Here is a 20,252-nt window from a genome sequence, read left to right as displayed (position 1 = left end):
TTGGCCTCTGGGCTTGATTACTGCTCCCCTCTGACAACTCAATTTTTAGAACACGACATTTTACGATGTAGAGTTAACACCTACATGTCACAGGCTGGGTCTCTGACCCAGCGCTCTGAGTTCATGTTTGTATTTGTCTCATTTTGTTATGTGATTTAGTTTGTGTTATTTCCTATCTGCCTTTAGTTTAGGCAGTTATTGTTCCTGGGTTTTCTATGTTTTGGGGTTTTGTATTTATTCATCACATATTAGGTCTGTTAAGTTGTGTTGTCATGTTTTAGTTTTAGTATTTCCTGTTTTATTCTGACAATGTCATGTGTTCTTTGTTTATTGTATTTAGCTTTCCTCTCCTGGTCCTGTCATTAGGTTTATGTCTGTCAGCTGTTTCCCCCATGTGTCTCCACCTCCCCTGATCACCTCATGTATGTATTTAAGCCCTTTGTTTTCTGCATGCCATTGTCAGGTCGTCTGCTCATCCATGTCTCATCCCCAGGTACCCATGTCAGTTCACTATGGTTAAGCTTTTTCATGTTTTGTTATTAGTTCACCCAGTTTAGGTTATTGTTTAGTTTTCACCGATGCCCGATTATTTTTACCCTCATTGCTAGCCTCAATAAACGGCTTGTTTTGTTTAAAAAAAAAAAAAAAAAAAAAGAATTAGTGATGGGATTTCCGGCTCTTTTTAGAGAACCGGCTCTTTCGGCTCGGCTCACTAAAAAGAGCCGGCTCTTTCGGCTCCCAACCGGCTCTTCGGGTTGTTTTGTTGCTTTAATTAATTAATTGTCAACAACAATATAAAATTATGCACAAAAGGAATTAGTAATGTAAAAAAAAAAACCCCGTGGTTTTCTTTATGTATGTTTATATATAAATATTTATGGGGGCCCTAGAGACGAAACACGTACAAACTCCAAAACACATTTCTAGAGTTAACTGAACTTCCAAAACAGAGCTACCTAGATCACTTAAATTACACAATCGAATTCATATGTCTATTGTTTTTGTGTTAATACACAAAAACTCATTCATATATATATATATATATATATATATATTATTTTTTTTTTTTTTTTTTTTTTTTTTTTCAAAGAATTTAAAAAAAAAAAAAACTTCATTTACCTGTTACTACCACACACCCAATCCGGTCCTTGGTACTTCCTGGCTTGTATAGCCACTAGGTAACAAAAGCTCAACACGGCCCCTAGCATCCTGGAGCACTTCCGTTGTGTTTTGGAGTTTGCACATGCTTTGTCTCTAGGGGCCACTGTAAATATACTTTTATTTATTCACTCCACATAAAATGTAATAAATAAATTATAAAATACAGAAACCAACTATTTACATTTCATACATTTTAACTTTTAACTACTTAAATTTTCAGCTTTCTCCTTTTAAACAAATTTAAAGTGAAACAACACAAAACACTGCAAACCACAACACAATAAAATATAAATTAAAATATGGAAAAAAAAGGGAAAAAAAAGAACACCCAGATCTTTAATTAAGGGAAAGGTTGTCATTTAGAAATATTAATATCACACTCGACTGACTGCGTTTTATCTTCCCATTGCACTGATGCACTGTAAAAACGATAACTAGCAATTGTTGATTTCACTAAAGTTTTTAAATTAAACTGACTTAGAAATAAAACTTTCTATTTACAACCTAAAAAAGCTTGTCTACCCAACAAATTTCTTTCATTGTTGTCCTAACTAAGATTTTCTAGACAGCATAACAAAGATTATCAACTTTTGAGCAGAGTTTCTGAGTCAAGTTGGGAACCAGTGGGAAACCCCGTAGATGACTGGCACATGTGGTCTGAACAAGTTTGAACTAAACCAAACGGACTTTCAACTGAGCCTGAGCAGACCTGAGCTGTGTGATAGTGGTTTACCATGTGTTCTAGACTAAAAACCTCCTAAGAAAATTTGAACCATCGTGGCTGGATTTGGATGCAAATTGCAATTTTTCGACCATTGAGGATTTTCACTTCTGCAGTTGGAGTGTATAATTCTTTTGGACAGGTGCTGGAGCTGCCGACCATTTACCCTAGCAGGTAAGCTAACTACATGTGTTATTAAGATTTTCTACAAGCGCCTAGGCTGCATCCTCCTGAGGACCCGGGAGAATGGAACTAGTAAAACACTGAAAAAGGCCAACAATAGCATTTTTAAGTTATCTAAGTGACTTAATTGACACCCCCCCCCCCCCTTGGCTAGCTATCGAGCTGGTGGGTAACAGACGTCTCCGAAAGCGTCGGCGCACTCTTGCAAGTATATGTTGTCTTAATAAACTGAACAGATATTAGCAATTTACATAGCTACATTAACGCCTGAAAATATCTTAAAAGTTTATTTTGTGACCCAGAAAGAGTAATATTAAAACTAATTCCACAGGTAGAATTTGCACATGCGCAATAAGGATCGGGGAGTCCGATCCGTAACTTTTTTTCTCTCGTTTTTTTTCTACATTATATTGAAATGTTTCAATATTGCAAACATTTTAAGAGATGCTTATTATAAGGAGGACGTATTTCTCGGACAAATTTAGAGGAGTCCACTATGAATTTGGGCAGCCTTCGTCGCGCCGCTGTGTCGTAATCGGGCTACAAGCAGCCTCTGAAGGCTTTAGCTCAGAGTAGTGGCCAGCGCAAAAAGTAATGTTTAATGTTAAACACTCTGATATTTAGACAGACATCACTAAATGACGGTATCTCACACTGGCTTTTTACAGCACTTCTGCCATGGTAAAACTTATTAGCTTATTACCCGTTTTGTAACCAGTTTCAATGTTATCTTTGCATGAAAACGTTATGTTAACATTGACAACAAACTGGGCCAAGCACGCGTTGTCATGGAGACGCTTTCATGGGTCGGTGTTGGATATGTGCGCCAATTATATGACAGTGATATAAGTAACTTGCATATTGTCTAATATTGTTTTTTCACTTTTTCAATAGTCACCGTTTATCCGGTGCAGCACTGTTACTTTAAAGTAATGTTTAAAGCTGACTTGACAGTTTGTCAGCTGGTGTAAGATTGCCTAATGTACTGTAAGTTAATGTCACACGCAAATTAAAGTTGTACTTCATGCTCTGTATTATAAGATTGCTACATTTTCAGAGCTTTTTACATAATGGGGAAGGAGACAATATTTAAGGAATGATTGTGTGTTGCTGATGTATATTGTGTTACAGATAGTATTATTTTTTTCTATAGTTATTGCATTTTTTTTATCATAGTAACAAAAAAATGTTTGAATTCAAGCTTGCATTTATGTTACATGTCATGTATGTTATCAATCATATACTTGATATAGTAGACAAGTGGTCATATGTAAGTTAATATGATTCCTTACATATTTTTTTCATGATGTCTCTGGTTTTGGCTTGTTGATGTATTCAGCTCCTGCATCTATGGATTCCTTCTGTGTGTTAGATATGGATGTTTTATCCCATTGCAAAAGTGCTTTTGGCAAAATTGACTATGTCTCTTGTGTTTCAGGGGTGGATTTCATGCAGTGCCGATTTTGCAAATTCACAAGCTCCAGTCAAGAGACTCTTTTGAAACATTTCCGCCTTCATCACGGACAAGGTGCACATTGGCCATGCATTCACACAGACTGTGTATGTGTATTTAAAACACCTGGAGCATTACGATCACACCTCTCAAGGTCACACTCAATAGTAAAAATCCACAAAAATTCCACATTTCAGTGTGAATTGTGTGACTTTAAGGAGATTTGCAGTGAGAAAACCTTTTGGAACCATCTTGGACATCATTTAAAGAACCGAGAAACCGTACAATGTCCCTTTTTAAGGTGTAATTTTAAAACAAACATTCGCCCAACCTTCAGTTCTCACAGAAGTCGAAACCATAAAAATTGTACACTTGAGGATTTTCGAACAATTGCAAGAACTGTTTCTGAAGATGAGATAATTGAAAGTGAGCAATCTGATTGTGAAGCAGGAACATCAGCTTATAATTTTGTGAGACCAGATGAGCTTGACAAGATTGTAAAGGATGTGGATAGTGAGACACTTGAACACAAACTGGCATCTCTCTTTCTGTGTATGCAAACAGTGTTGCATGTTTCTCGAGCTGCAACACAAAAGATTGTAGAGGATTTCCATAACCTGCTCTCTTTCTCTAACATTCATACTCTCACCAGTGTAAAAGAGATCCTTTCAAAGCATGAAATAGAAGTAAATGATTGTGTTTTGCAAGACATTTCTAATGCCCTAGTTCAAACTAATCCACTGCTTTTAACAACATCGGAGAAAGGTTCCCTATCTACAGATCACAGAAGGAATATATATTTCAAAGAGCAGTTTTCTGTTGTAGAACCCACAGAGTATCTGTACAACACAGCTCATAAAAACTCTTTTGTTTATATATCTGTCACTAAGATACTTGAGACTTTACTGGGACGGGCAGATTTTTTGGACCAAATTGTATTTAATCAAGAAGCTTTATCTGGACACTTTAAGTCATTTCAAGACGGCAAGTACTACAAGGGCAATAAGTTACTGGGACAACAAAACTTATGTATCAGTTTGGGGTTGTATATTGATGATTTTGAAGTTTGTAACCCACTGGGCACCTCTAGAAAACGTCACAAGATTACTGCAGTATATTGGGTAGTTCTTAATTTACCACCCAGATTTCGATCTAATCTTTGTTCAATTCAGCTTGCTCTCTTAGGTAAAAGTGTGGATGTCAAACAATATGGTTATGAAAAGTTTTTTGAGCCACTGATTAAAGATATAAGGTGTCTAGAAGAAGAGGGAATTTTTGTGGAAGTTGTAAGCCAGTTTATTAAGGGCACTGTATATTGTGTGAGCGCAGATAACCTTGGTGCACATGGTCTGGCAGGCTTTTATGAAAGTTTTACTGTTGACAAGTTCTGTCGCTTTTGTTTGATAAGTCGGGACAAAATTGCAACGACTGAAGTTAATGACTTCCAATTGAGGGGTGTTGATCAACACAATTCATTTCTGGAAGAGCTTAGGCAAACTGACAACCTCCAAAGTGTTAATGGGGTAAAAAGGGAATGTGTACTGAGCAAACATTTACTATTCTTTCACCCAATAACCGGATTTCCTCCAGATATTTTGCATGACCTTTTTGAAGGCGTCATTCCTTTGGAGTTGTCCTTATGTTTAAAAAAGCTGATCTCAAAAGGGTTCATTACATTTGATACATTAAACAACTTCATAAAATCATTTCCCTACAAATATTCGGACAAAGTAAACAAGCCTCAAAAAATTCCAAAAACAAGCTTTGAGAAAGGAACAGTTTTTGGTAATGGACATGAAAATTGGACACTGCTGCGCTTACTTCCTTTTATAATTGGATGTAAGATACCAGAACAGGAGCCAGCTTGGGAGATTTTAATGGACCTCAAGGAAATTGTTGACATTGTTGTCTCAAACAGACTCACTGAGGAAGCATTGTGTTATTTATCTTGCAAACTACTGGATCATCGCTTGTTGCTTACCAGTACCTTTCCGGACTTCAGACTAAGGCCAAAACACCACTTCATTGACCACTACCCACATCTTATACGCTGCTATGGGCCGTTAGTGGAATTGTGGACGATGAGATTTGAAGCAAAACATAGCTTCTTTAAAAAGGTGGTCCATGACACTCACAACTGGAAAAATGTGCTGCTAACTCTTTCCTTGAAACACCAGCAAATGATGGCATACCATCTGGATAGTGGGAACCTTTTAAAACCAAAGCTCTATGTTGACAATGTGAAAGTGGTCAGGGTTTCAGAATTGGATCCATCAATCAAGTGTGAAATACAAAAGAAGTACCCTCATCTAGACAGTGTGTCTCTGTCTAAAACCGTTCATTTTTTTGGGACACAGTATGTGGCGGGCATGATTTTATCTGCTGGGCAATGCAGTGGCCTCCCAGAATTCCACAAGATTGTGACCATTCTTGTCAATGCAGAGGAGGTGACATTCATTTGTAAAAGACTGAGTTCCTGGTACATTGAACATTTCAGGTCCTATGAGCTTGTTGAACACACCTGTGCAGACCTTCTTGTGCTGGATCCAGATGTGCTGACGGATTATCACCCTCTAACAGCATACACAGTTGGTGGAAAGCTGATGGTGACCCCAAGGACGTACCTTCTCTATTAAAGCAACTTTATAATGGTATGTTCTCTCCCCTCCACCCTGTCTCCTATTCTGATCTCCCCTCTCACCCACCCTTTTTCTCTATTGTACTCTACTTCAAAACTCATTTCCCCTTGCTTTTTCTTTTCTTCTCCACACACTTCTTTCTTCTATCACTCTGCTATCCTCACCAAATTATCTCTCTCTCCTTTGTTTTCTCCTCATTAAGCATTAGTTTTGTGCTGAATGAATTGAAGGTTTTCCCAAGTGTAGGCCAGTTGAGTACAGTGGCTGAAGAAAATGAAAACTTGGATATAGACTTGAGCTTTATTTAAAAAAATTTTGTGTGTGTGTGTTTTTTACATTTGTAGACTAAATCATTTGCAAATCAAATGTAGTCAGCAGATTCATCTGGAAAAAGGCAGCTGTATGGTATAGGTGTCAACTGTCTTCTAATTGTGTTTGGCTATTGATTTTCTGCCAACTTTTTTTTCTCCTCTTTTCAGACTTTGTTACTTCGGGTAGTTCTTTCCTCCAGAGAAGCCCGGCGAGTCCAGCTTCCTGAAGTACCAGCATCTGTGGGACAATTGATTGATATACTTAAAGAAAGACTTGAACTTGCAGGTGACTTCTCACTACAGTTTGAGGATCCAGATTTCGGAAATGCAATATGCAATCTTACAGCAATATCTGAATTACCAGCTGAGCGTGCAGTCCTGCATATAATGTGGAACTGTGATTCATCTACACTTAACCAATCCATTGCTTCAGTGTCCTCTGCTTCAGTCTCTTCCCAGGACACAATAAGTGTGCACTCTGATGATTTCAGGCCTAGCTGGACCGATACTATCCAGATGAACTTAAGACATGTGTCAGAGTGGCCCTCTCCATTTTCTATTCCCAAGTTTTCACATGATGTTGAACTGAAATTGTGTAAGGCTAATGTGACATATGAAAAATCTAAGAAGGGCCTTGCAGTAACAAGAGACATGAAGATGGAGATTTTGGATAAAATTGCAGAGGCAGTGTTTGAAATTAAAGCCTACCCTGAGAAAGATGAGGTTGAGTCAGTGGCTTCTGCACTGGTTCTCAAATATCCATGCCTGAAGGAGCCAGGTAGCATCACAGGCTACGAGGGATGGAAAGCAAGTATCAAGCACAAACTTGGAAACTACAGATCAAAGCTTCGTCGGGCAGGCTGCAATGAAGTAAATGTAAACAGGAAAAGGAAAGGAGAAGATGAAGCCAGCAGTCCTTTCACCCTTAAAAAGCCCAAACGTGGAGAGGTCAATCATGTCCCAGATTATCCACAGCACCATGATGATTCTACTCTTGAAGAGGAAAGAGTTGCTCTGGTCAGTGAAATGAAGAAGAAACAAAAGAACTTGAAAGTCATACAGCAGAAGATGGCGCTGACATTTTCTCTCAGGCGGAGAGAGGTTGTGGAGTGTCAACCTATGGTATCTGAGGTCCAGGAGAGATGGCCTGGGCTGTTTTCCTCTGAGGAGGTAAGAGTGTCCAAATTTATTTATAATTTAATTATTATTCAAATTGGGCATGACTTATACTAGATGGACTATTATTGAAGTAGTACAGTATTTGCTGGTGTAATGCATTGGCCAACTTTATTATACCTTGTGCAACCAGTCCACATTGAAATCTGTGACCCATTAGATTATTTGACCTGTCATAATATTCTTACCCTGAACATTTCTGCCAGTACAAGAAAAGAGTCCCCATGCTAAATCAAAATTGTTCTTCCTGTGAAACAGAAAGTCAATCACATAATTTTTGACTTAGCATGTATGTTTTTTTTATTTTAGTGCTGGAAATAGGACTTCTATAGACTGAGATTTTTAGGGAAAGAATACTAAGGCAGGTCACATAATCTGATTCGTCACAGATTTTGGTGCAACGTAGAACATAATATGTATTTGCATATTGATACTGTTTTTTGTGGAGGGTGTTTCTATTCCTGTGCAAAATGTGTATTCATGAGAGATTTTTGAAGTAGGTTTTGCGGTTGATAACACAGTCAGGCATATAACATGGTGCAGACTGTACAAGGCAGCTACCCAGAAATTTTCTGTGCTGAATAAATGGCAATATTTTGGTTATTGTCTTGTTTAGATATCTGAAGAATTTCATCGGATCACAAGCAAAGACCTCCTAGGGACGTTCAATGCATCCCTCAACAAATTTGTGCCTGGCCTGCTGAAACTATACCGGTCTAAGAAGGGAGCTCTTGGTGAGGACATGGAAGACCTCTTGGATAAACTTGATGAACAGGTAAGTGCTCCTTTACCTGACATTTTTAGAAGAGAGTATACCTTTGTCATAACAGAAAAAAATGTTGGCTTCAGCCAAAACACATCAATGGAAATGAATGTAATCAGTCATTACTTTGTTTTTATTTGGCGGTATTTTATTTAATTTGTAAAAAGAAAGTAAAATCGTTAAAATGGTGTTTTGTTTTTTTAAGTTTTACATGTTGCTGGGCCTGATCTGTATTTTATTTTCATTACTATAAGAGTTCTGATTTTGCATTGTGTGTAGGTACACCACGTTACTATACTAATTTAAATGCTTGTTTTCCACTGAATGCTCTTTAGACATCTGACATTGTGTCCCACCGAAAGACAGCAGCACTGAGAGGCCTGCCCATTTTCCTCAGAGAGGATGCAACACAGGTTTTCCTGAAGTGCTTAGTAAGTACAAAAAAGTAATGCAAGCAAAACTAATTGCTATGAGATGTTTTTAAAAGATGATTTAATCCAAAATGGAAATGTCCACTTCCTCAGTGCAGTCCAGATAATTTTATGGTGAGGATTGCAGTTGTCATAACTCTCGCTGCTTTTTTTTCTGCTGAGGAGCACCTGGGCATTGTTAGTGGGTGTTCAACAGCAGAAAATATTTTTGTACAAAACTCATCACAAGGTTGGTTGGTGAAAGATATTGTGCTGTTAATTAAAGGAAAATAAGCTTTTTCTTTTTAAAACCTCCATGAGTCAAATGAGCATCATGGTATAGAGGTTAAAGTTAAGATCTTTAGAAATGTATTTTGTCTTTAATTTTTCTTAGCTTTCAATAATTCATATTTTACTTTTCTTCTCTTCAGGACACTGACATTTTGGAACCAGTGTTGAACGGTGCATCAGTTGCCATCCTCACCATCCTGCAAGATGACGATGCCGATACGTCTGTGCGAGAACATGCTGTTGTGTTGGAAGGGGACATCGTGCTACATAACATTCCAGACCTCTCTACTGCCTTGGCATACCTCTTTGGCCTTCTGTATGCCCTCAACATTGATTATCCAAAGCAGATGAGTTATACCTTTGAAGCAATTCAGGGCATCTTTTTTGAACTCGGTGGCTCTCGATGCTCACAGCGCATAAGGTCTCTAAAAACAAAGCTTTTGCTGTGACTGTTAATGGGGAAGCCAGACATGAGTTTAACTTGTTCTTAAACATGTTCAAGTGCATTGTAGAGTCATGTAAAAAAAAAAACCCAGTAGTTCAACCCCTTTCCCTCTATATAATCGTTCACCTGTTACAAAGAGTTGCATATTTAGTGTTTGAACTGTTAAAATTAATTAGGAATAAGTGAAGGAAAGAGGGAGGAAAGGAAGAAGGGAGAAAAGAAGGAACAGTCAAAACAGAATGGTTCATTTTGACCTGGTCGGTCAATATGAAGTTGAAGTGGATAAGGGATTATTTGAAATGTAAATATTAGTCAGATGAATCTGTATTATTGAGAATCTATGGTGAAATTTTGTCTTGTAGGATTTTAAAAGATTTGTTATAGTGTTTTTCACTCCACCTGAAGTATGGAACTGGTATTTTACCTGATAGTTCGCTGTTCATTGATGGTAACATTTCTAATAACTTTTGACTTCTGTAGTTCATCATAGTAAGCCCATGTAAAATGTCGATGTCTGGGTACATAGGCAATTGTTTGTTGCACTACCCTATTTAGTGTGCAATAGTTAAGTTAAGCTTTTACAGGACAGCCAGGGTGTGAACGTGAATGACTAAGCTGCTGGACACTTTTCTTTTTTTCTGGACTCTGGAATTTTAATGTCTCTGCTGGGGTGCTCAAAGCACCCTAAAGAAACTGGCAACACGTTTTTTTCTGTTTGTTTGCTTTTTTACAGAAATTCACCCCACTGCCCATGACCTTCTGAAATATACTGAAAGCACTGTTGAAAAAAATAAATACGTTTTTACATAACATTCAGTTGTGCTTTGTTTTATTCTATATCTGTTTGAGTGTTTTTTCAAGTACGATAACAGCATACATTTTTCTTTATTTATATTGGTAAATTTTCAACTCACTGGAGTAAGAATTGTATGATTATTCAACAAGAATATCTGCGTTTGGTGAATTTAGGAATACATGGCCTTGGAGGGAATAATTGTATGTTAATTCAACAGGAATATCTTTGTTTGGTGAAGGCAGAAATACATGGCATTGAAACCAGAATTTCTTTGTTAGACTTACAGGATTATCCTAATTAGGTGAACAAGTAGATCCAAGTTGGCAGAACATGAAAATATTAGTTAAGTCAACTACAGTTGGCAGAAGTTGAGAAAACTCAAAAATCTCTTGCATCATGTTGCCTTGAAATTTTAAGTTTTCTCAACTTTTTCTTTTTTACAGTGTGGGTGGACAGTTCTTAGGTGCCCGTGCATGTTGTTTGTGGAGCCGGCTCTACACCAAGGGCGTAGATTTGGCATGGACGAAAGGGACATGTCCCCACCAATATCCAGCGATTATTGAATTGTCCCCACCAATAATTTGATCTCTTTGAGTAAAGAAAAACTGACCCGATAGAAAGAAAAAAAACACCTGTCGACGTCTCATTCACCCGGCGGTGCAGAAAGAGTTAAATTACGTTCTCTACTGGAGTCCTACGTCATGTGACAAATATGGCCAATGTGATTGGCTGTGCCTTTCAGGGAGCTCTGTTTAGCTTTAGCAGCGGCAAGCCTGCTGCCAGGAGGAGAGGACGGCAGCAAAAAGGAAGAACCTGGATATAAGCAGAGGTGGGTAGTAACGAGTTACATTTACTCCGTTACATTTACTTGAGTAAGTTTTTGAAAAAAATGTACTTTTAAAGTTCCTTTTTTGCACGATACTTTTTACTTTTACTTGAGTACATTTGTGAAGAAGAAACTGTACTTTTACTCCGCTACATTTGCAAAATTTGACTCGTTACTTTTTAATAAATAATTAGTTTAACACATTAGATAACATGCCGCCAGTGGAGTTTCCGGTAACTTTTTTACCAATCAGATCTGGCCATACAGTCACATGACCAGTTTGAAACTGTGGCGGGCAGAGCGGCCCAAGCGTTTCAAAGTAGCGGACACACGGAAAGAAGAAACCCATGAAAACATTGCAGAGCCAGTTGTCTACACTAGAGCTGAAGAGGATGAACACCCTTGGCCTCATATACAAAGAATGTTTCCCTTAAAAGCAGTACAAAAGAACAGCTATGTCTTCAGCGTCGGTGTCTTCAGTGAGAGCCAAAACAACAACTTTTCAGCGTGAAACAACTCAGCTCGTGTAACCTGAGGAAACGCTAAGTTTTCTCTAAATATCTTTTTAGCTGTGGTTAGCTGGATGTCAGTCTTATGTTACAGCAGCTGTGTCGAGCTCGAGCTGCGAGTCATATTTTCAGCGCGTTGTAGTGAGATAAGTTTGTGGGTGTTTTGTGCAGCTTCAGCTGTCTTTTTAACTGCTCGCTGGTTAGCTAGCGTGAGCTATAAGCTAACAGCTAGCCTGGTTAATGACGCTAGAGTTCCACGCACATGTAAACAGCTCGTCTCTTGTATAAAAGGCCCCAAAGTTCATATAATAGTTTTACTGGTGTTTATAAGTTTATATAAGTTCATGTAATGTTCCGTCTTCTGTCAGTTTGGGCCAGCCCACCTTCTAGTGACATCATCCGGTTAGTAAGGTGGGCAGTTTAATGGCGGCTGGGCAGTGTTGGTCCGGAGGGGGTGCACTGATTCCTGGGGCATGTTAGGTGTGCGTAAATGACAAGAAACCACACACACCACACACACCCACACACCCAGACACACACTGATGTACACCCGCTGTGTTTACAGCCCCAGAATTAAGTGGTGACAATAAAGTGCCTCAAACGGAACCTCAAGCTCCCTCCTTCTTTCGTACTCTGGGACAATTTGGCCTTAAGTGGTGTTCTGGCCGACACACCGGGGTGACCGTAGTGCTCAAAGACTGAATCAGTGCCACAGCCGTGCCTATCTTTGACATCTCCACTACATTAATTGGTCCTTCGAGCCGGATGTACTAGGTTCGCCTCAGAGATGGAACCAGGCCCAGAGTACGAGGCTCGTGGCGCACGCCCCAAACGACATGCTCGCCCACCGGTGCGCTACGCAGATTATGAGGTGGAGTACCCAGGCTACATTAGCCAGGCATATAGAGAGGATGTAGAGCTCAGACACCAAGAGGACAAGGCCAGGATGACCTCCCTTGCTTCCCCCTTTAGCTGCAACCTAGCCAGCCCTCAGTGGAGGCGGGATGCTATTCTCCATGAGACCGCCTCGCGCTATGGAGCTCAGAGCCAACAGCACATTCAGGAGAATCAGCTAGCCCCCCAGCTGTATCCAGAGAGATGGCATGGGGAACAAGCCTATGATCACTCTACTCCTCTACCCTTCGTACTCCCCTATACACATCCAAATAAGGAAATAAGTGCAGAGTTAGAGGATATCCGTCAGGAGCGCCACCTCATCCAGCAGACCCAGCAACGTATGTCATCAGATCTGGTCGAACTCAAGGCACTGCGGGCAGAAATGAGACAGTTAGTGGAAGCTGTCCAGAGCATGCAGGGCCCATCTTCTCTCCAAACCAGTAAGTCAATGCAGTCACCGCTACCGGGTGATGCACCAGAGATTGAGGAGGATGATGATTGGCCTGCCCCACCACCGTGGCCAGATCCAACTGAGGAAGCACCACTGCCTAGTGACCCACCAGTGTTGAACCCCCATCGCCAAGATGCATGTGTGTTTCCAGCCATTAAGACAGAGGCAATCGCAATCCCACCTGCTAATATGGTCGTGGACCACCCAGGACAGAGTCTGTCATCAGATCCTCCACCAGCTCTCAGGTTTCCAGATAAAGCCTCCCATAATTCACCTCCCTGGTTCAAGCCGGTTCATCTCCCACCTCGCTCAGGCAGTTTCCCACTGGGTGGGTCCAAGCATCCGCGCGCCGCCTATGGGGACAGTAAGACTGAGCATGGCTGTAATCCAGCATCCCCTGAGCAGCAGTTCAATCTGTCCTCTCCACAGCCACTGCCGGACAGACCAAATCCGGGCAGGACTCCTATCACCTCAGAGACAGTTTACCGTGGTCCCCGCCCAACAATCCCCAACTTCTCCAGTCGAGACCCTAGTGAGTTTGCTAGGCTTAAGATGGCATTGGGGAATCTTCTACCTGAGGACGCGACTGAGCTGTTCAAGTATCAAGTGTTGGTTGATCACCTGCACCTAGAGGAGGCCAGATTAATAGCCGATGCTTACCTCAACTCTGCCACACCCTTCACTGATACGATGGAGGCCCTCAATGACAAATTCGGCCAGCCACATCAGATAGTGCTGAGGAGTATTGCTGCGATGATGGACTCACCTGACATCAGACGTGGAGACGTCTCGGCATTTGAGAGATTTGCCCTCCAGATACAGTCACTTGTGGGGATGTTGAGGACACTAGGCCCAGAAGGAGAAGTGGAACTACACTGTGGTTCACATGTTGCTCGTCTGCTTAGTAAACTACCCCCCGAGCAGAGAGCAGAGTTCCGCCGCTGCATGTTCCAACAAGGTGTGAGGATGCATACCTTGGCAGATCTCGCAGGGTGGCTTAAGTATGAGTCCTGGTGTCAAGACTCTGAAGGGCAGCTAGCAGTGGTAACGACGAATCCACAGGCTTTGAGGCCAGGTGGTGTGGCCAATAAGAACAAGCCATACTGTCCATTCTGTAACACGGAAGAGCACTATCTCAGTCAGTGCACAATGGTATCTAAGTTGACAAAGGACCAGCTAACAGAGTGGATAAAGAGTAACAAGAGGTGCTGGCGCTGCGCACGGTCACACCAGGCAGCCCAGTGCAATCTGAGGAAGACTTGCAGCCTCTGCCAAGGGAAGCACCTGCAGGTACTGCATGATGTCAATGTTAGAACACCTAAAGGGTCACTAACAACAGCGGTGGTGAGCGGTGACTCGAAGGCAGCAACCGACGTCCTGTATCTAGACAGACCCACTGAAGACTGCAAAGTCCTTCTAAAGATCGTCAAAGTCTGCATTCATTATGGCAAGCGAACAATCAGCACTTATGCTGTACTGGATGACGGGTCAGAGAGGACAATGCTTCTGCCGGAGGCTGCCGAGAAGATAGGCATGCAAGGGATCGCAGAGGACGTCCCACTGCGCACGATTAGGCAGGACGTGCAGACTCTCAGAGGTGCGTCAGTGTCGTTCTCTGTTTCTTCTCCATCAAGGCCCAGGACCAGGTTCAAGATTGCTGGGGCCTTCACTGCTGCACGCATCGGACTTGCAGGCCACACTTATCCCATGGAGCAACTCAGAGAAAGGTACAAGCACCTGATTGGCCTTCCGATCCACACCTTGTTAAATGTGAAACCTTTGCTACTCATTGGCAGTGACCATCCCCATCTGGTTACCCCCGTTGAACCAGTCAGGCTGGGACCTCCAGGAGGGCCTGCTGCTATTCGTACCAGGCTAGGTTGGGCGCTACAAGGGCCAGCAAGTATAGTTGGCCAGCTTACCCAACCGCAGCAGTGCTTGCTGACGACTGTTGCACCTCAGGTCAGTGAGTTAATGAAACATGCGGAGAAACTGTGGCAGGTCGACATCGTTCCATTCCGAAACGAGAAGCTTGTTACTCGTTCAAGGCAAGACCAAGAGGCCATATGCATTCTGGAGACCAGAACTGTCCGAATAGAGGTTGAAGGCATACGTCGCTATGCCACCCCACTGCTTCGCCGGAAGGGGATGCCTCTACTGCAGGCAACTAAAGATGCCGTCATGCCAAGTCTACGGGGTGTGGAGAGAAGGCTGGCCAAAGACCCAGAATGAGCTGAGGCCTACAAAGTGGAGATGGAGAAGCTTATCAAGGCTGGCTCCATCATTAAGTGTGGCTCTGGGACACCTGTGACAGAAGGTCAGGAGGCGTGGTACATCCCTCATCACATGGTGAGCCATAATGGCAAGAACCGATTGGTTTTCAACTGCTCATTTCAGTACAGAGGACAGAACTTGAACGACTGCCTGTTGCCTGGGCCCACCTTAGGTGCGTTACTTCTGGGAGTCCTATTGCGCTTCAGAGAGCATGCAGTTGCAGTGAGTGGGGACATTAAAGGCATGTTCCACCAGGTTCATCTCTTACCAGAAGATCGTGCCCTGCTCAGATTCGTCTGGCGAGACATCAGCGACGAGAACCCTCCAGCAGTCTACGAGTGGCGGGTGCTCCCGTTTGGAACCACGTGTAGCCCCTGCTGTGCCACATTTGCCCTGCAGCGTCATGTTATGGATAACAGCCAGCCAGATGATGACGTGAGACTCTCGGTCGAAAGGTGTTTTTATGTGGACAACTGCCTTCAGAGTTTCCCCACCGTGGAAGAGGCAAGGAAACTTGTCGACAGGTTACGGGCCATCCTAGCCTCAGCAGGGTTTGACCTACGTCAGTGGGCCAGCAATGAACGTGACGTCATCAGTCACTTACCAGAAGAGAGCTGCTCCGCTAGTGTGGAGCTGTGGCTGGCCCAGAACAAGGTAGATACCCCAGAATCTACCCTGGGATTGAGCTGGCTATTCCACACAGATGTCCTAGGCTACAAGCATCGTCAAGTTCCATATGCAGTCCCCACGATGCGCAATATCTACAAGGTCTTGGCCAGCCAGTACGACCCCCTAGGGTTCATCTTACCCTACACAACCAGAGCGAAGGTAATCATCCGCCATCTTTGGGACAAGCAAAGGGGTTGGGATGACCCACACCTACCTCAGGAGCTTATGCAGCAGTGGACAGCCTGGGAGGAAGAGCTGCAATTTCTACCTGAAATTACTCTTCCCCGACCATATGTGCCTAAGGAAGTGGACCCCTTCAGCTGTCAGAGAGAGGTGCACATATTTTGTGATGCCTCTGAAGAAGCTTATGGCTCAGTAGCTTACCTTCAGACCACTGGCAGAAATGGTGAAGTGCATCTGTCATTCTTGGTGGCCCGTTCCAGGGTTGCCCGTAAGTGGTTCCACTCCATGCCCCGATTGGAGCTCTGTGCTGCACTCACTGGGGCACAGCTCTCACAAGTGCTGGAAAGGGAGCTCACCCTTAGAATCGACCAGACGGTCCTATGGTCTGATTCTACAACAGTGCTGACCTGGCTGAGGTCTGAATCCTGCCGATTTAAAGTCTTCGTGGGCACTCGTGTAGCCGAGATACAAGAGCTGACAGACAGGCACTCCTGGAGATACGTCGACTCTGGAAGGAATCCAGCCAACGATGTGACACGTGGGAAGAAGCTGAAGGAGCTCACTGTACCAAATAGATGGAGCCAAGGACCATCCTTTCTCCTGCGCAGTCCAGACTCCTGGCCAGAGGATCTCACGGTTGACCAAGCAGGAGATGCCTCGGAGCTGCGCAAAGCTGTGTTCTGTGGGACCACAGCAACTACTCCGTCAGGTCAGCCAACTTCAGATTTGAGCCGCTACAAAACCTGGAGTGAGATGTTAGAGGTTACAGCGCGGGAGCTACATGGGGCGGCCCAACCAGATGGTCATCCCACTGTTGAGGACTATCGCAAGGCGGAGAGGCTGATCCTACAGAGGGCCCAGATAGATAGTTTCCCGGAGGAGTACAACCTGTTGAAAGTCGGTAAGCCAGTTCCCAGGAGCAGTCGTCTTCTCTCTCTGTCACCCGAGGTGGATGAGACCAGACAGCTCATTTGTGTTGGAGGACGACTTCGTCGATCTGAAGACTTGGCTCTGGAGACACTCCATCCGATTATCCTAGACCCAAGCCACCCAGTGACCAAACTCCTGATCCAAGACTTTGACCGCCGCCTCCATCATCCTGGCCCGGAGCGGGTGTTCGCAGAACTTCGGCGCTCCTACTGGATTCTGCGAGGGCGTGAAGCTGTCCGGCACTACCAACACCTCTGTGCTGATTGTCAAAGGTGGAGAGCTAGACCTACAGTGCCAAGGATGGCAGACCTGCCAGCAGCCCGGCTACGTCTATATAAACCGGCTTTCTACTCTACGGGAATGGACTGCTTCGGGCCGTTTGAGGTCAAGGTTGGTCGGCGTATTGAGAAGAGATGGGGAATCATATTCAAGTGCCTCACCACCAGGGCAGTCCACTTGGATGTTCTTAACACCATTGAGGCAGATGCATTCCTGATGGGTCTTCGGCGATTTGTCGCCCATAGAGGAACACCTGCCGAGTTGTTTTCAGACCAGGGGACCAACTTCAGGGGAGGTGAGAGGGAACTGCGTGAGACCTTTCTGAAGATGGCCCCGGAACTACAACAGCTTCTAGCACCCCAGAGGATCAGCTTCCGCTTTAATCCTCCAGGTGCCCCACACTTTGGGGGAGCATGGGAAAGGGAGATCCGGTCGGTTAAGTATGCCCTCTATGCCACCGTTGGTGCTCAGTCAGTTCCAGAAGAAGTGCTTCGCACTGTACTCATCGAAGTGGAAGGGATACTCAATAGTAAGCCCCTGGGGTATGTGTCTTCCGATGCCAGAGATGCAGATCCAGTGACTCCCAATGTTCTTCTGATGGGGCGGCCGGATGGATCGCTACCTCAGCTAGTATACCCAGAGAGTGAGCTCCTCGGTCGCCGTCGCTGGAAGCACTCCCAGGTTTTGGCTGACCATTTCTGGTCACGTTTCATTCGTCAGTACATTCCCAGTCTGCAGACTCGCCAGAAGTGGCAAACAACAGCGGCTGATTTGGCTGAGGACTCTGTGGTGATGATCGCTGATCCACAGCTTCCCAGGGCTCTCTGGCCTGTGGGGAGGGTGATTAAAACTCATCCTAGCCCTGATGGACGCATCAGGTCAGCTGACGTGAAGGTGAAGGAGAGAGTCTACACTCGGCCAGTTGCCAGACAGTTTATATAAGTTCATGTAATGTTCCGTCTTCTGTCAGTTTGGGCCAGCCCACCTTCTAGTGACATCATCCGGTTAGTAAGGTGGGCAGTTTAATGGCGGCTGGGCAGTGTTGGTCCGGAGGGGGTGCACTGATTCCTGGAGCATGTTAGGTGTGCGTAAATGACAAGAAACCACACACACCACACACACCCACACACCCAGACACACACTGATGTACACCCGCTGTGTTTACAGCCCCAGAATTAAGTGGTGACAATAAAGTGCCTCAAACGGAACCTCAAGCTCCCTCCTTCTTTCGTACTCTGGGACAATTTGGCCTTAAGTGGTGTTCTGGCCGACACACCGGGGTGACCGTAGTGCTCAAAGACTGAATCAGTGCCACAGCCGTGCCTATCTTTGACATCTCCACTACATCTCTACTGCTTTAACTGTTAAAACAGAAGGCAAGACTGCGGCTGACAGGGTTTATTACGTGAAACAACAGCTTGTTTAGTTTAAACAGTCTGCATTAAGCTGGGCAAACACTGTGCGATTTTTTTCAGTCCCGTTATTCAGCTCCTGCTCAAACTGTACAATTAAATCGCAGGGGTTAGAAGTTCATAGGTCACAATACAGGTCTCACACTATACGGCCTGATGCTCTGATGCGACCTGAGTGCTCAAACTGTGCGACCATAACATGAAGCTTATCATACAAAATCTGTCCCTCGCTCTCCCTCTCTGTCTTTCACTCACTCACACAAACACACACACCATCAACTTTGCTAAATTACTAATGAAAAACATTGACCAGGCAGCTGTGATTGAGCAGCAATGTCCATCCAACTCTTTTCATGGTTGTTGTAGTCGTGATAATTTTGTGAGGCCACATTGAAAATACTTGGATACGGAAGCGTAGAGCTGCCACCCAGGCAAAAGAAAAATCGAAAAGTGAAAAGTATATTGTTCTAACAATAGTCCTTTCACGTTTGAACAATATAATATCACGTTATTACAATATACAGAATTATCACGTTCTTACAATATAAATATTATATAGGCTACATCGCAGCTCCAGTCATGCTTCCATCACCGTCTTTCTCGTCTTTTCCCAGAGTAACAGCCAAACAGGAGGATCTATTGGCTAGCACTGCTTAGCCTTGCACGCATTCTTATTTTAAACTTAATCTGGAATTCATTGCAAACTGTTTGTGCGGGATATGAATGACAAGATTTTGTTTTTACAAGATTTTTGTTCTACAAGAGTTAGTAAAAAACATCTCCAGTGTGATCAAATCTTCTTGCCAAACATCTGCAGCTTTGCAGTGTATACAGCACTATAATGACCAGACCTAATTCTTTTGAAAACCATACATCTTTCCACAGGTCTCAATTTCATCAGACATCACCTAGACACAGAGCTGGATGAGGCCAGCGCAAACAGCAGCCTAACCGACTAAAATGATGGATCCATGGGGTCAGGAAAGCCAGAAGCAGGGCTGGAGAGGTACCTTTCATGTCCATTCACTGGAGGTGTGGATCTATTGCATGGCGTTCCTCACATCAAGAAGCTGTCGATCAAAATCAATACAGCTCTTCCTGCATCTGGAGCTTGTGAAGGACTTCTTAGTCATGCAGGACTCCTGTTCACTGCTAAACAGTTACAGCTTCACAGAAAGAACCTTGAGAGCAAACTGCTGCTGAAGCTTAACCATCACCTCACAGAGTTAAGAAATGGCACATTTTTGCTAAATATGCAGAAATAAATGCACACCCATAAAATTTATGGTAAACTGAGCTGCCTTGTATGTACATACGTTGAAGATACCTCGTTCTGTTTTCTCTGAGGCTGCTGTGCCATTTGGAGCAAAAATGAATATAAAGTTTACAGCATATCTTGTCACTGGAAATAGTTTGCACTGTTTATATATTTATATTATTTACTGCAGGTATTGGTAAAAAAAAAAGCTTGTT

The 20,252-nt window shown here is 43.3% G+C and overlaps 1 protein-coding gene across 2 annotated transcripts; it reads left to right on the top strand.

Annotated features, from left to right (window-relative positions):
* The first annotated feature begins 1,795 nt into the window (after positions 1–1,795).
* Positions 1,796–10,404, top strand: LOC308406218 (sterile alpha motif domain-containing protein 3-like). 2 transcript variants are annotated; one of them, XM_080897089.1, is made up of 7 exons: positions 1,796–2,056; positions 3,504–3,593; positions 6,016–6,169; positions 6,637–7,638; positions 8,261–8,419; positions 8,743–8,838; positions 9,249–10,404. In XM_080897089.1, exons 3-7 carry the CDS (start codon positions 6,167–6,169, stop codon positions 9,555–9,557), a joined length of 1,569 nt encoding a protein of 522 aa, XP_080753215.1. In that variant the 5' UTR covers positions 1,796–2,056; positions 3,504–3,593; positions 6,016–6,166; the 3' UTR covers positions 9,558–10,404. The 2 variants fall into 2 exon arrangements, with proteins under 2 accessions (XP_080753215.1, XP_080753216.1); XM_080897090.1 differs by lacking the exon at positions 1,796–2,056 and having other exon boundaries at positions 3,389–3,593.
* Positions 10,405–20,252: the final 9,848 nt, after the last annotated feature.

The sequence above is a fragment of the Rhamphochromis sp. 'chilingali' genome (genome assembly GCF_963969265.1).
Source record: "Rhamphochromis sp. 'chilingali' genome assembly, chromosome: 11".
Lineage (NCBI taxonomy): Eukaryota > Metazoa > Chordata > Actinopteri > Cichliformes > Cichlidae > Rhamphochromis > Rhamphochromis sp. 'chilingali'.
This window is presented reverse-complemented; position numbering and strand designations above follow the sequence as displayed.